This window comes from Danaus plexippus (assembly GCF_018135715.1).
Source record: "Danaus plexippus chromosome 13 unlocalized genomic scaffold, MEX_DaPlex mxdp_15, whole genome shotgun sequence".
NCBI classification, from domain to species: domain Eukaryota; kingdom Metazoa; phylum Arthropoda; class Insecta; order Lepidoptera; family Nymphalidae; genus Danaus; species Danaus plexippus.
The window spans coordinates 6,744,512-6,760,575 of record NW_026869849.1 but is presented as its reverse complement, the minus strand read 5'-3'; the positions used below and the strand labels follow the sequence as shown (position 1 = coordinate 6,760,575).

Below are 16,064 nucleotides of genomic sequence, written 5' to 3'. Positions count from 1 at the left end.
AATAACTAGACGAATAGCTAGACCAGACACATATAGATTTAATATAAAGTAGAACCATAAAGTAGTACTCACTTTAGTGACATTTGAATCTACGTTCCCGCACTCAGTGTCCAGAGCTTCTTGTTTGACGGGCAGCGCGGTGTGATTGACCATGGCGACTATGGCGACCGACATGTTTGTTCTCATGATGTAAGCGTTCGCCATACCCAGGAACAGCATAAACGTTACCCAGTGACGGGTCCCCAGGCCACCTGAAAGACGCACATTAATGAAATACGAAACAAAAACAACCGATTAAAACGTGGCCAAGAAACGTCTGGCTCAATATTTCCTTTCGATAATCATCCCTCTAAAACCAATTAATTAGTTTTGCGAGACGGCAGAATTAATTCGTTCAATCGAGTCGTAATGAAATGTTTAAAATTAGTGCTGAAATAACGACGTACGTTCATGTATTGGTTGGACTGTTTTGTGTTCTTGGTTGATTTATAACTCCACCAGACATCACAACCAGTCTCGTTGCAACTTATCATATACCTCATCAAAGAACAAGCAAGATTTAAGATTGCCAGACGTTCATTCTTTTTATTATTTAAGTTACTCGTACAATTATTTCATTGCCAAATTAATATCGGCTTATAAGATATTTTTAATAAACATTTTGTTATTATTTTTGTTAGTAAATTGCAATAAAACTCAATGGGGATGTCTAACACCTGTCAACAGCACATAAAATATGGTTCAGATAATATAAAAGATTCTCCGCTGATATTTCTGATGTTATAAACTTAATCTTCTAATCTGCGCGTGTTATATTATTAATAATGATATGATAATGATAATTATGACTAATAATTATAATCTAGAAAAGTCACCAATTAATTTAAATCGGAGATAAAAATGAGCAGAAAACATTATACTTTACACCACACTTTTCCTTTCACGTCTGAAAAAGTATAACATTAGTCTACACCTACTAACAAATAAAATTGAAGTTTCTGTTTATAAGTTCCTACACCTAAAGTATATATTTTTTTATTTTTCTTCCGTCTGTTTGCTCATTCCAGCCGATCTCTACAACTTCTGGGCTAGTTTTGAAGGTTATTTCAAAGAATTTTGTTTCGAAGCAGTAATTTAGGCTACCGTCTTCCAGAAGAATGAGGTTCTCAATTCGACATTGTTTGGTGCGTTATTACTTCTTCAATTAAAGGACAATTTTTAACATTATAAGGAACGAAATCCCATAAGGATGATGTATACCTAAACAGGCCAAGCCGCATAAAAATAGTATATATATAATAATATTCTATATAATCGCATAAAGAAATTTTATAACGACCGTGCTAACGACCCAAAGGAATTCAAACTGGATACTATAAAAGAAATCTAAATATTATTAATATTTCATAACAAACGAATTTATTTTATTGAACAAATTTGACCTCATATCAATATTTAATGACGTAAATGTCCCTCCTTCTATAATTAGCTATAAAGATAGAGCCAAGAAACGTAACCGCCTAAATGTAAAGGAGATGTAGGAACTTATCATTGAGCAGAGAATGTTTGTAAAATATTATATCATTAATTTAGTTTGTGATAACGATCGTTGACGTTTGGTCCGTTTAAAGAACACACACGTCCATAATCCACACATGACAGGGAATTAAATAAATAAAATGTACACAATCTTGAAAAAAACATATAGCTTAATATCAGGTCAATTAAAACGGATGATATAATGACAATGTTTTTTTTAAAAATCGAACCGAACTGATAATAATGAGATATGGAGCCTCCTTGCGACCGTGATTCCGCACATGTCAGTCACATGAGAACGGATCTTGTTATGGAATTGATTAAAACATGTCTAATATAGTTCCGTATTATTATTATTATTTTTTCATTATGAACGTTCAATGTGAAAGGTACAACTGGTTTGCGTAGGAAGATAGATTCATTTACAAAAATAAAATGAGCAAGCGATGACGTACACCAAACGGTAGTTTTAACACAAAATCTATGTACATATTTACATATGTCACTGCGACTTTATTTTCGTTAGAGTAAAATGAAATACAAATTATCTTTGGATTTTAGAATAAACTGATATTATAAATGCTAACGTTTGAAATGTTGAATGCTTTTCATTCTTTAAAGCAAGTATAATACGAACATTAAGAAACATCAGGATATTTTGAATATATTAGAAAAATATAGAAAATAATAGTAAATATGAATAAACTAAATAAGATCAGTATAGACAGTTGATTCTGTTTATTAGAGTCTTATAAATATAAAACCTTTTTGTTACTCGAAACCATAGAGTCGATAGACGTCAGTTGGTAACAGGAAACGCACAGGTTTCAATTAGATTCGGTTGCATTTAACGGTCTTCGTACATGCTCATTTATTTCAATACAATTTCGAAGACACTTGAACACATTAAAAATTATATATTTCTTGTAGAAAGTTATCGATCTATCTAATTATTAAATAACATATTATGTTATAAGACAGATGCCAGGCAAAGAAGTAGAAACATTTTTTAATATGCTTGAGTATGCAAAAAACCACGGGCACATAAGAAAACATACCTACCTATTTCGTAATGGGAAACAATCTAATTTGTCTGTATGTGTAAATTTATTATTTTGATTTAGCATAAATCCTACTTAATTTAAATTTATTTAAGAATGTTTTTTTGTTATTGTTTCAAGCAAATACTACTTAAAAGATTCTGAAGAAACTTTTCAGTAAGTTTTTAAGACACTAAAACGACATTGTAGGCTATAATTGATACCGAAATTTCGTGTAGTTACTGCGGTATCAAACCATATATCGTGTGTGTAGTCATGTGACGCAGAATATAGATGTCGCTACCATTTAGTTTAAAGACTTGAACGTATTTATACGCATATTATTTATTTAAGTTCATCTTAATTCTTAATATCCAACAGCCCAGAGAATGTTGGTATGCAAGTAGATATACAATCAAATTGTCTTGTGTGCAATATTAATATATTCATAAATTTACTTTATACTTATTTAAAAATTAATGTGCCTCTGATTTGTTAATATAATAATAAATTCGAGAGCATATAAAAACACAAACCATTTTATAAGCGCATATTTCTTGTAATCAAGAAGCGTGGTGCGTAAAATTGTTGTTTCTCATTGTTTACTTAATTTACCTTGAAGGGGAAAATAAGAAATACCTAGTTATTAAGTGTACAATAGGTCTCATGTGTTACAATAATCAAGATGTTCGTCAATCATGATTACGGAAAAAACAAGAATGACTATGTTAACTACATATAGATATAATTTTCAAGAAATTGCGTTCAAGAGTTAGCTAGTTAGTCATAAGTAAAGTTATGCATAACATATATCATGGATTTCTAATGGAGCAAAGACAAAAACTAATAAATTATTATACAGAGCTTGAAAAAGTAACAATGCAGAACTATCATTCATATAAACAATATGAATTAATGTATCATTAAAATTAAAATATTAAAATTCTTGGTTAGCGATGCAAGAAGTATTTATGTTTTTTTTTCTATTCTTTAACAATTCCAAGAGGCCAAAGTCCACTCACGTCAGCTCAGCGAATGTCCATACCGACTGATTTATTTTTATCACAAGCCCGTTTTGCATTTAGTATTTTTGGGAATACGAGGTTCGAAAAATTTTGCTAACATAATTTGTTGATCAAAATATACGTTTGTGGCGTGTGGTTTGTATATCATTGTGAAATGACCACTGTAAATGAGTTGAATTTTTTCTTATTACATATATGATGTATTACGCTAAACATAATATGTATGATGCAAAATTTATTTTTGAACAGCTAATTTCAGTCTCAATATTTAATGTACAGATGATGGACACAGTAAACAGTCCCAAATTGATATATTTGTCAAATACATACGAATTGCTTTATCTAATCACATGGCAGCGAGTGTCGCAATCACTGAGTGTTCGCTATAATGCTTGATTTTGTGTTTTTTTATATTTTTGTCTCTGGAAGTTTAGTGGACTGTATTGTCATTTATATTATGACGTATTTGTTGTGTAACAATGTCTGGGCGTCGTCTATGAATGTTGGCGAGATATAAGATTATATGTATTCATTATTAAATGAGGAATAGAAACGTCTCCTCCAAGAATATATTCATAAAGCTCTTTTATACTTTGTCGCGTTGAGTTTATTTACACTTTTTATCTTTTTTCGTTGGTTATACTTCAGTTGCGTAAGTATTTGGAGTAATAATTTTGGTACAGTATTTAATTATTTTATTCGACTCAATGATAAGACGAAGTAAAGAAGTTTCATTCATTACAAGTTCATGTAAATATGTCAACTTCAAATCTTTACAGTCCTTTCATCGTTTCATGAATGCGATATTTCTTTATCTTTATTCCATCATAAATAATAAAACAATATTGAAGTAGAAATATACTTATAAGTTATTTATTCCTTAGCCATGATTTATTTTTTATAATGCTTGGCTTTTAAAACGCTATTTAAATTTTTGTAATTTCTCATTTTGCGTCGTCGCCATTTTTTTTTTATTATTTTCGCGCCATTCGTTTCTTATTGAGCGTTATTGGAACCGACAAAAACGGTCACAGTGTATGAACAACAATAGATCAGGTGTCCTTCGAAAAATGTTCGTAATACTATCCGCCATTCGTTAGAGATATAAACAGATTAAAACCTTTTTATTATCACCAACTTTTTATTTTTATTTGCCATATAATGTATCACATTATAGGTACCAATTCGCCATGTTTGGACCAGTGTTGTAATATGGCTTATAATTGGCTAATGGGCAGATTCTTTTAATACAATTTTATTATTTAAATTTTAAGAAAAATATAAAGAAGAAACAATAACATTTTTAGTTATCATTGTGGGTTTAATGAGGAGCCGTGAAATTTGCTGAGCCGTTATATCTTATCGCTATATCAGATTAAAGGAAAGTAAACAAATTGACAAAACGCGGTATTATCTCCGACCATGACTCATACATTGATTTTTTTTTTCATATTTTCTGGATTTCAGTGATTGATCTCATTGTGCCTATAGGTTAAAATAAGAATGAGGATGTCATTTACTTTTTTATAATTTTGTTACGAACGAGTGAGAAATTAAGTAAAGAAATTTATTCAATAATCATAATAAAATATTTTAAAAGTATTTTTAGATTATATGGTGTTATATTTTTTCTAAATATATAATGATTTCAAGAATGTAAGACGTTGTTGTCAAAATTTAAGGGTTTTAAATTTTGATAAAAATAAAAAAATAAATAAAAACACTTTAATTAAATACGATAAATGATTATAAACATAACTTTCTAGATGCACTTAAATATTTTTTCCAAACAATTTATTGAAATGATTATCTATAAAACGGGTTTTCATATATGAGTAATAAATAAGATGTCCTTATTAAATCAATCTAGTTGTGACAACCCTCAAGATTGAACAGAACTTCTCAAATTATAATTTATAGGTTACAGAGAAACCATGAAACTAGGACATGCTACGCACGTAGTACACAATAACTTAATTATGACAAAATTTTAGATTCCACATTAATTGTTATAGGACTTTCTACTTTTCATACATTTAATATTAAGAGGACATAAATAATATCAACATTTTAAAATCACGCACTAACTTTTAATTTTCCCTAAAAAAATGTTGTAATATGACATATATATTACAAGGTGTAAAAAAAGTAATTGTTTTGTCTTAATGAGATGATAAATATTCGTAGAATATATTTTTTATAATCTAAAACACTTTAGTTAGTGTCGAACTAATTGTTTAAATATGAAATTTTCAGTTGTTTAAATTTTACTAAATTTGTCATAATTACTCGAAGATATACTATTCACTATAACTGGCAACATGATTTAAAAATAAAATTAAATTTGTATTACCTACCAGTATTATGCCAATGTACGTAATATAATCCCCATTTATAGTCTACAGTGTTATTAAAATGGAAATATTTATTGTCAATTGAAATATGTATTATAATTTATAACCTAATAATGAATCAGCTGACATGTACAATTTAAGTAACAAAAATCACATGAGTATATCAAGATTGGCTGTTTAATTTAAAATCATAGAATACATTATAATTAACATTTAAAACTCTTGTTATGTAAAATGAATTCATAGTTTTCGTGTTCCGAACGAGGTCACCGCAGACGATCTTTAGTGAAACATGTGAACGTGAAAAAAGATATAATATCTCGTGAAAGTTTTAATTTTAATGAATTTTCTACACTGTAATTCATATTCCGCTGATGGATTTTTTAAATACCGGTAATAATGTATTCATTAAATACTTTAGAGGTTATTAATTAATGCTTTATCGGCTTTCTTTACGTGTTTTTTTAAATATTCTCGATTAACGTACGAATATTAACAACCTGTTCATCAGTGAATGAATTCAATTAAATGTAATACAATATTCAGCAGATCGTTCAGGTTATTTCAATGATTCCATGAAATCAGTCCATACGTCATCGTCTGTCGGCGTAATGTTCTTTGATCCATATTCTAATTACTTATCATGTAATACCTATATAATTATACCTCTATATATCGTTTGAGATGATCTAGTTAATACTGACTATATATAACTAAATATACCGGCAAGATGTCGTATAATTTGTTAAGTTAACTGAAACCTAACCTAACATAACTGATGGTGTTTTCCAGTGACGTCATTCTGACTCACCACTATAACTTTTAGGCCTCTGGTCCTCAAGGCCGGGCTGCTCCCAGACCAGCACGTGGGTGCCACGATTCGAAACCATATTGTAAACGAAGAACAGAACACAGAAGAAAACGCTGGAGTACGACGAATTACGTCACGCTGGCGGTGGTGACGGTGGTGAGGAGATGGTAAGTCATCGCGAGGTGGTAAGTGGCACGTGAGTTCCGAAGCTATACTGGACGCGGCCGCCACGCGTCTCGTAAATAAAAGCGAGGGGGACGGGAGGCGCCGCGCCGGCAACACGCGCCGCTAGCGTGCTATGACGTCACGCATACTTTTAACAAACCCTGAAAAACTTGCATCGGTAATTTTACCCCTAGATGCAACCGGACTGAAAAGCTCGGTATGCTGAACAAGACAAACCACGTTTTGCTGTGAAATATAAGGTATACATACTGAAATCGGCATAAACTGCTAGTGTAACTTTAACCTTTATAAGGAAAAATTCTCCGGAAAAAGCTTACATAAACCCTAGTCACCTTTGATGGTGTATGGAGAAACAATTCTCACACTGTCTACGGTGACGTCACAGCATAGTCAATGCTGTTACAAGTTTGCGACATATAATTAGGGAATAACATCACACTGTTTGCTTGTGATTTAACAGCTTAGCCCACTTGACAATGGTAATTATGCTCAGAATGAGTTGTACTGATAACTCAAGTCTGTTCTTTATAATACACACGAGGAAGAAGTACGGAAAATGATGTTAATGGTTTTACAATCATTACTATACAATATACATATCCTCTCACGTATAATTATATTTACTTGACCATATAAGAAGCAGAGAACACATAAAACCATTAACTAAATCAATTATTTATATTTTCATATCTTTTTCTAAATTTCTGCACTTCTAAGCAAGTTATATATATATATATATAAATTTATTTAATAGGTATTAAAATAAAAACTCCCAGAACTGATTAAAGTAGTTGTTTAAATCTATAGAAAATTTGAAGTGATTTTTTAAATTATTCATAAAATTAATAATGTTATCTCCCTAATACTAGTTATTATTAATAAAATTTTGTCCGTAAAGACACAAGCATTTCAGTGTTCCAAATAAAACTTTAATGAAGCCTCGATAACCTCAATTCCGCACTAAATTAATTAACTAAGCAGCGAGTAGATGTTTGTCTGAGAATTTGCTATCTTTTTATTTCCGTGTAATACTTAATTACTATTGCTTACACTAAAGTCCTCTTATATCTAATATAACCATTTTTAAAGGAATATATCTGTATAGATTTCAAGTTAACTTAATTTATTTTCAACGTACATTGCTGATTGTGCGATTACAATGAATCGAGCAAAAAACCAACGGTCACTGGCCTAAGCTTTTTGACAAGGATCGTGATCAATTTTTAACATGCGTTAATACTATGACAGAAGGTGCTAGAATCGCGTGATTCATATTTTTTCAATATGGCCGATGCATGTAACCGAATGAAAACTTGACTGAAATTCTAACGGTTTAATGTCTGCATTTTTCGTTCGCACTTTAAACCATTGCAAGCCGTACTTTTATTTAATCTCCTGCATTTTAACATAAATAAATAAATAAAGAATGAGAGTATTATATGTAGATCAAATTGGTGTGAAATTAATCATAGCCGTGCCTCCTATTTACGTACAAAGGCAGCGTCATTACTGATAACGCAAGGTCGAATTATTGCTCACTCCTAAATAATATAATGGAAATCGTAGCGACATCTGTCTGTTAAAGTATGAAACCTACACCGCCATCTATGATACATATATATGTTAATATTTTGTTTAGTACCACGAGTTAGATTTCAATCCTGCCAAAAGATGGCGCTTTCCTTCACTTTGAAATTCTTGTACTTAATATTATGTATCTAACAATAATAAAAGGTATGGTAATAGATACTGCGAACCCAATAAAATTTATTTTGCTTTCTAATAAAGTTATTGTTGTATAATATACCGATTTAATATATGGTTTTATTATAGTTTTGATTTTTATCCAATTAGCAAATATAAATACGTAGGTACATGTATACTGTTAGTAACGCACTTCGGATTTGACCGCAATTAACATATTGCTAATTGCGTTTTGTTAGGTACTTCGGGTTAAAAAAAAATATTACTTTAAACCAGAAAAGTATTTGGAAGGAGATAAAGCAGAATATAAGTATTTTATTATTTTTGGCATTTTCGGAAGAATTGTAGACAATAAACAAATACTTTTATAATAACAACATTTTAATAGCTAAGACTACATCGTATAGATGTAACATGAACAAGATACTACAGAGCCGGGTTTTGTCATGGCGCGGGCGATCACAATACGTGCAATTGAATAAGAGGATTGATCATTAAGGAGCGGATGTCAACGCTTATTACCTTCCCACACTTTGAACGCTGATTTCGTCCAAAACATGTTACTATCATTCAACCCGCCAATATATATTGTAATAAATGTGTCAAACCAAATGTCATGTTTATTTTTTTTTGTCAATTCGTCATTCTAAGACTAAGATCTTAGACCATACTGCCTATTCATTTGTATTTTTGTCTTTATGTATTAAAACATATTATATTCAGCCAACGTCAAGACAGAATATAATTTTATTAACTTGATTTTAAATTAAATTTTCACTATTTAATAGTTTTTCTTGGTGTTCTATTTTAATAACATGTATTGTTTGTTTAAATTTTAACTTTCATGTGACAGATTATGGTTAAAACAAAGGGGAAACTCTATCCTATCTGACCATACAATGGCTTGACTGACACACTTCCAGCTACTTAGTACACCTACTTAACGCTCGTTAAATGCACTAGAATTACTAAAGTACTGGAGCTGATTAAAGTAGAAGGTACTCGTGTACGGGAGCCAGTTTAAATGTGAATTTACAAAGTTAAAATCTATTATGAATTCTTTGACAACAATAATTTTTAAGGATTAAAAATTATTATGTGATAAATATACCAAATAAATGTGACAACGATTAGTACGACAAATCAAACTAAGAATTGCATTTAATCTGTGCTTTCATAGTTAATTATTTTAAAAATTACGTAAAAAATAACGAATCTTAAGCATTCAAAATTTTACAATGTATTTGTTATCGTTTAAACAAATATTTTACAATATTTATACCAGAACGAGTTTGCATTCAACTTACTCACTGGCTTCAGTTGTTAAAACAGCGAAACATCAAATATAGATACACTTATAATACATAATATTTGTTCAAATGTAGTTTCGTAAGTGACCTCACCTTATACTTAAAATTCATAGAATCAATCTATGGGGAAATCGTACCTTTGTAGTAACAATTCGAATACGAAATTTCTATAAATAATATAAAAAATATATAGAAAAATCAAGTGGAACCAGGATATAACGCTTGAGATTTCTATGCAACGGATATATACTTGTTTTTATATAATGTTAATGTAATACAATTTCTCTTTTAATTCCTTTATCGCGTGTAACTGTGATAATTAACTCGGAGGTGATAAATCTAGGAAAACTTTCTAGAACGGTCGTCAGATGTCAGCTTTCTGTGGAATGAAACTTAGAACTTGGAGCTTATGAATAATATCATTGAATTATAAATTATTACAAGAAAATATATATAAATAAATGAGAATTATTCTGATTTGAACACTAGTTATTATAGATAAATAATAAACGTTATCATAGACAAAAAAAAACCTCACTATTTATACATATATTAAAAACAGGATCCGTTTTAGGTCCGCATACATTTCTTGTGTGGAGTCTTTAGTTCGTTTATGCGTGTGTCAAAATATGTTATGGTTATTTTCCAAGCCTCCGAGTAATCGGTGACGGAAAATAACGTCAGAAAACCGGTATGTTTTAAATGATATACAACACTAACCTATCCAGTGGCAACCAAAGTCTAAACTATTGACATATTAAACATTAACGTCCTGCTGTTTCTATGACAACAGAAAGTTCATTATTAAATAGCATATTCAATCACATCGCCATCAAATCCCTCCACGGGATGTTTGTTTGTTGATTGATCCAAACGGTTCCAACTGGCACATTCGTCGCGTGGAATATTCCCAACACTCAAATCTGTGAGACTTGAATGAAGAATCGTATAAAGAACTCGATTAAGAAAAATCAAGTCTAAATTTGTTTAAACGAAAATCTAATATATAAACAGTCTTTCGTCGGAAACTTATCGCTTCAATAGCGTAGTGCTCACAAATAACTGATTGCTGGCGTCATATTAGGTTAACGTGAACAAAATTGATTTTTTAAACGAACAACTGAAAAATTTAACATCCGCAGCACGTGTGACGGTGTTATGTAGAATAGATAACGTATATAGTTTAAGTCGTAATGGTTTTCCTTAACGTACTTATCGTTCCGGCACAAATTGTGTACCTATAACCTTGTTATATCTCGTTGTTTTAAAGATAGTTATTTATAATAGTGACAAGCGATGAATTTGTAACAAAAAAAAATGTATACCTTACTTTTATTCTCTACTTTTTGCGTTATATATATATATATATATATATATATATATATATATATATATATACGTATGGAAATATAGGAATACGTAATGAAATTTCTACATTGCTAAGTGTTACCCTCAATACAGATGCAATAAAAATACACTTACGATTTATCAAAACTGGTTAAACTGTTATCAACTCGGTAGTTGAACAATTTACATTCATATGTAAATGTTATTATATACAAAGGATAAAACTATATGCTTTTGAAATTGGCCCATAAAGAGGTAATCGTTACCGCTACCAAATAAACATCTGCATATATTAAGAATTTCTTAAAATAACTAAGTATGAGAGGTAGACTAATAACGAAGAACTCCTTTGAATAACGCTTTATAGGAAATGCATAACATAAATAGTTATTATATATTAAATAAAAAGGAAATATAATGAAAACAAAGTACGATTCCATTAACGACTAACGCTGCCAATAAGTTACGGTTATTAAAAACAATTAAAATATATATATAATAATAGTTTTGTGAATAAATTCGTAATATACAAAACACGTCAATGTTTCATATTTATGAAGAAAGCAAATAAAATGTTTTTCATAGGAAATATAGTTATGTTTGCGAGCGTAACTAATTATGTTCAACCTTCGATCGCAATTTGTGATGAAAAACTAATGAACTACTACGTAGTATTGTTTAAAACCTTCATCGATCAGTGATCAGATCTGAGGGTCTCATGATATAATATCAGACAACTTGTTCACAAACAACAGTCCCAAAAAAAACGGATAGCCGTAATTTATTTGAAAGAATTCCTTAACACAAAGGAAAAACTTACAATTGTACAAGTTAAAAGAAATGCAGTAAATATCTTGAGCTTATGAAAAAATCGGTGCTATAAATAAATTTAGATAATGTTACTGACATAATTTTAAGATTTGTAAATCACAAAAGACACGAAGTAGGTTCTTATGTACTGCAAAAACGTATCTGTCAATAGCTTTGGTATAAATAAACAACGAAAAAGAATTATTTGAATATTTATACATATTATAAAATGATATTTAAGATATTTTCAATCAACCGAATCATCCAACGCGTGCGTGTTGTGTCTTTAGATAATTTACTTCATTAAAATTTCAATATTTATAAATAAATCTTGATAAACATAATGGAAACCGAAAAACCGGTATTAATTAACCAAAAAGATAAATACCAAATAGATTTAAATGAAACTAAGATTTTTCGGATAAACGACGCGTGATTTATTTTTGCAAAAAACCTACATACTCCCGACGTTTCGATTACATTTCAGCAAGCGTGATCACGGGAGATCATCTCGTCTACCCGTCGTCACGGATCACTCGCGAAAATCTTAGATCTCATTAATACCGAATAGGTTGATAAAGAATACGATGAAGTCATGTCAGCAAAATAAATCAAATAATACTGAATAATGCTGGACCTTACGCTGATTAACATACATTTGCATTACGATTATATATATATATAGTTCTAAACCAACACGTGTTATAAGGATTTTCAATTAAAGGTCTTGTATAGAAAATATCCTCTATAGTCTAATGTGCAGTTAAATAAAAATATTTGACATTAAACAATTGTTGTGGTTTTCAGTATTATCTATTTTCAAGCAAGCTTATTTTTTATTTTACCTATGCAGCCATATAATAACATAATAGACAATTCATAGTTACGATTAAAAAAAAACAATTTTATCTTTATATGAAAAAATTGTTACATGATTTAATTTGTTGGTGGTTTTCACATTACATTTATATTTTATTCTTTTTATGTTTTTAAGAAAATTATATCAAATAAGATTTTTTTTTTAATTCCACAAAGTATATTATTTGAGATTTTCATTGAAAAAAATCAATGTCAAATATTATGTAGATACTTATTTCGGAGTAACTCATCAGATATTACTTATAAGGTTATGTTTAGTAATTTAGATTTGTAGTATTTTAGTTTTCTCGTTCGTTAAATCGAAAAAGGTAACTGATCACATAATAACAGGGTTACCATGTAGAATCCATAGACAAAAAAATATCTTTTTGAATAACACACGACATATTTCCTGACTGACGGCAGCGTTCTTGAATCGTTTATAATAATAATAGTCACGAACCTTTATAAGTGAGATAGGTTGGTATTATTCTACCAAGGGAGCGTATCTTTTTATCGACTATCGAGTATGCAAACACTTGGAAATCTTATTTTCCTTGTATTTCAACATGAATGAACTTAACTACTCAGTCAGACATGTCTTGACACGTTTTTGTTAGCTGTATTTTCATGTATCGTATAAAAAAAAAGAATTTAAAATAATAATCGTTTTTAAATCAAACAAATAGTTTTTACACCGTTCTCTACAGTCTAAATAAACCTGATTAACGTCGCGTTATCAACTTTTTAGGTGCTAAATGACTTAAAGATTGTTACAATTAATACTACTACCACTATTGTTAGATAGTTATAAGTTTTTATTAAAGTATACCCACTTAATGAATATATTTTCATAAATATCTGATTATTGAACATATATTCGTACGACTCACGATTTATGAATGAAATACGATGAAACTCATTTACATGACAATAATCAAGCGGCTGTTTATTATACATATGAGATATTTGTGACGTTTTTATTTACAAAAAAAGGTTTTGTTTCGATAAACTTTTAAATAGAGTTTTAGTTTTCCACACAGTTTATTATTTTGATCAAAACATTTCGTTAAATCAGCCTTAATAGTAAATGCCGCCTACTTTGCGTCCGGAAATCATAAAAACAATATCGTAAGTTAACCTTCTTGCTTTATTTTCGTGAAACCTTCTTTTAAACATTTACCTGTCGCTCTTTGGACACGTGTTAGAAGTACAGACAACTTATTATTAATAATGGTCGCCTCTTTAAATTACTAGTAATAAACTAATGATTATTATTGCCCTACATAATATATTTACTAATAAACAAAGAGCTGTGAAAAGTTCCTTTACAATGAGAGTATAAAACAAGGTAATATAAAGAACAACATTTAGTGAATCACGAAATAATAATTAAAATTCTATCCGACGTTCAGGGGAAAACCTTCAAGACAGGGGCTTTGTTGTTCTAGGTCAAGCACATAAGGATGTTCTTTCTATATATATATATATATGTTTACACTCTACAAGACAACATATCTTTAGAATTATAATCTTCAATTTAAAAGTTACCTATTTGACGTTTCATATATATCTATATTATCTGTAGAAAATGAAATAGCTAAAATTTTATTCATATTATTAAAATGACCATACTAGTTATATGGACTAACAAGTATTTAAATTTTGTGAAAAGACTGAATATATAAATAAATAAATACGGATTATAGTGTGAAAAATGTTATTAAAGATGAATAAGTTTTTTTTTACAATCCAGTCAGTCGTCTTTATAAATTTTACATATTGTGATGTTTTTGATCATTGAGTTTATCCCTACACTATATTAATAAGTAAATTATTATGTTCCTCATGAATGTAGAAACTATATTTATTATATTAAACTAATTAACTACGAGTCCGTTATATATGATAGTGTATACTGGAAGCCGGCTACGACCGGTTTTTAAAACTGACAGGTTTTTGGTTTTGGCGGTTTTTGTGAAATATTTACGAGCAGTTTCAAGAGAACCAATTTAGTATGTCCTCATTTTATATCAGATGTTTCATTATGAAATTATAAGATAAAAATCAAGACAATATGTTAACTTAATTCGATCGAAAATAGGTAATGAAAGTAACAAAAATACGCCATCTTAAAAAAGAATGTGCATCGAACAAAGTCAATACGAATATGTTTAAAATTTAACAACATTTCAAAAATGGAATGCGATTGTACAAAAACAATATACATTTGGCCATCCATAAAACGATCAACAAAGCTGTGTATAATTTGTTTATTATTTCGCAAAATTAAGAATTAAATAACCTTAATGTATGAACTAAATTATTAGTTTCAAAATTGTTTCAAGCAATTTAGGTACGATTATTACGTCTGATATTAACGGTTGTTTTGTAATATCACATCATAACTACTTTTTTCGCCGCTGAGCAATTCTCCATGACTTTACTAATATTCATTTAAACGTTTCCTTTTAGTATGCAATCAGTTGCATATGATTTTGAAAATTCATAATACGTATAAATCTTGTATAATAACGTAAAATTTGTATTTTCATATTTATTTATATCAAATTGTTAGACGTGACTTTGACAACGTCACCAGTTTAAATTTCGTGGATTTTATCTAATACTATCTATTAATGAAATTTTGGGTTAAACATATATTTTTTTCATAATAATCTTTTATTTGCTCTCCTAACACACTATTACTAATTCAAATGTTACAAAGTAAAGTCACATGAATGAAAATCAAACAAGAAACGACTGCAAACCAACAATCTTAGTAATCTGATGTTTACGTTTGCAATGATAAATATTTTTCATTTGACATTCGTTAGCCACAGACATTATAGAACAAAAAACATAGAATATTTATAAGAGAAACATCATATTAATAAAAACTATATTTTTTTTGGGTTTCTAAAGGGTAAAATTGTTTTGTTTTTTCTTTTATTTTGACCGTTTTCTGTGTCCTTGGCAGTATCTGTTCGCCTGAGTGGTTTGCGCCAGACGGAACAATCACAGCAAAAAAAAAAATTAAACTTTCACATACATTAATTCAACTTGTTGGATAATGTTTT

At 29.5% G+C, this 16,064-nt stretch overlaps 1 protein-coding gene across 2 annotated transcripts in view; it reads right to left on the bottom strand.

Annotated features, from left to right (window-relative positions):
- The window catches only part of LOC116770350 (putative inorganic phosphate cotransporter), a 30,417-nt gene that overhangs the window by 7,613 nt on the left and 6,740 nt on the right, over positions 1-16,064 (bottom strand). The window contains exons 1-2 of one of the 2 annotated variants that reach the window (XM_032661789.2): positions 6,770-6,992; positions 73-251 (exon numbers count right to left, since the gene is read on the bottom strand). In XM_032661789.2, the coding sequence (XP_032517680.2) occupies positions 73-251; positions 6,770-6,848 (258 nt within the window). In that variant the 5' untranslated portion in view covers positions 6,849-6,992. Of the gene's footprint in view, positions 1-72; positions 252-6,769; positions 6,993-16,064 lie in introns of those variants that run through there. The other variant, XM_061527608.1, reaches the window with a different exon arrangement.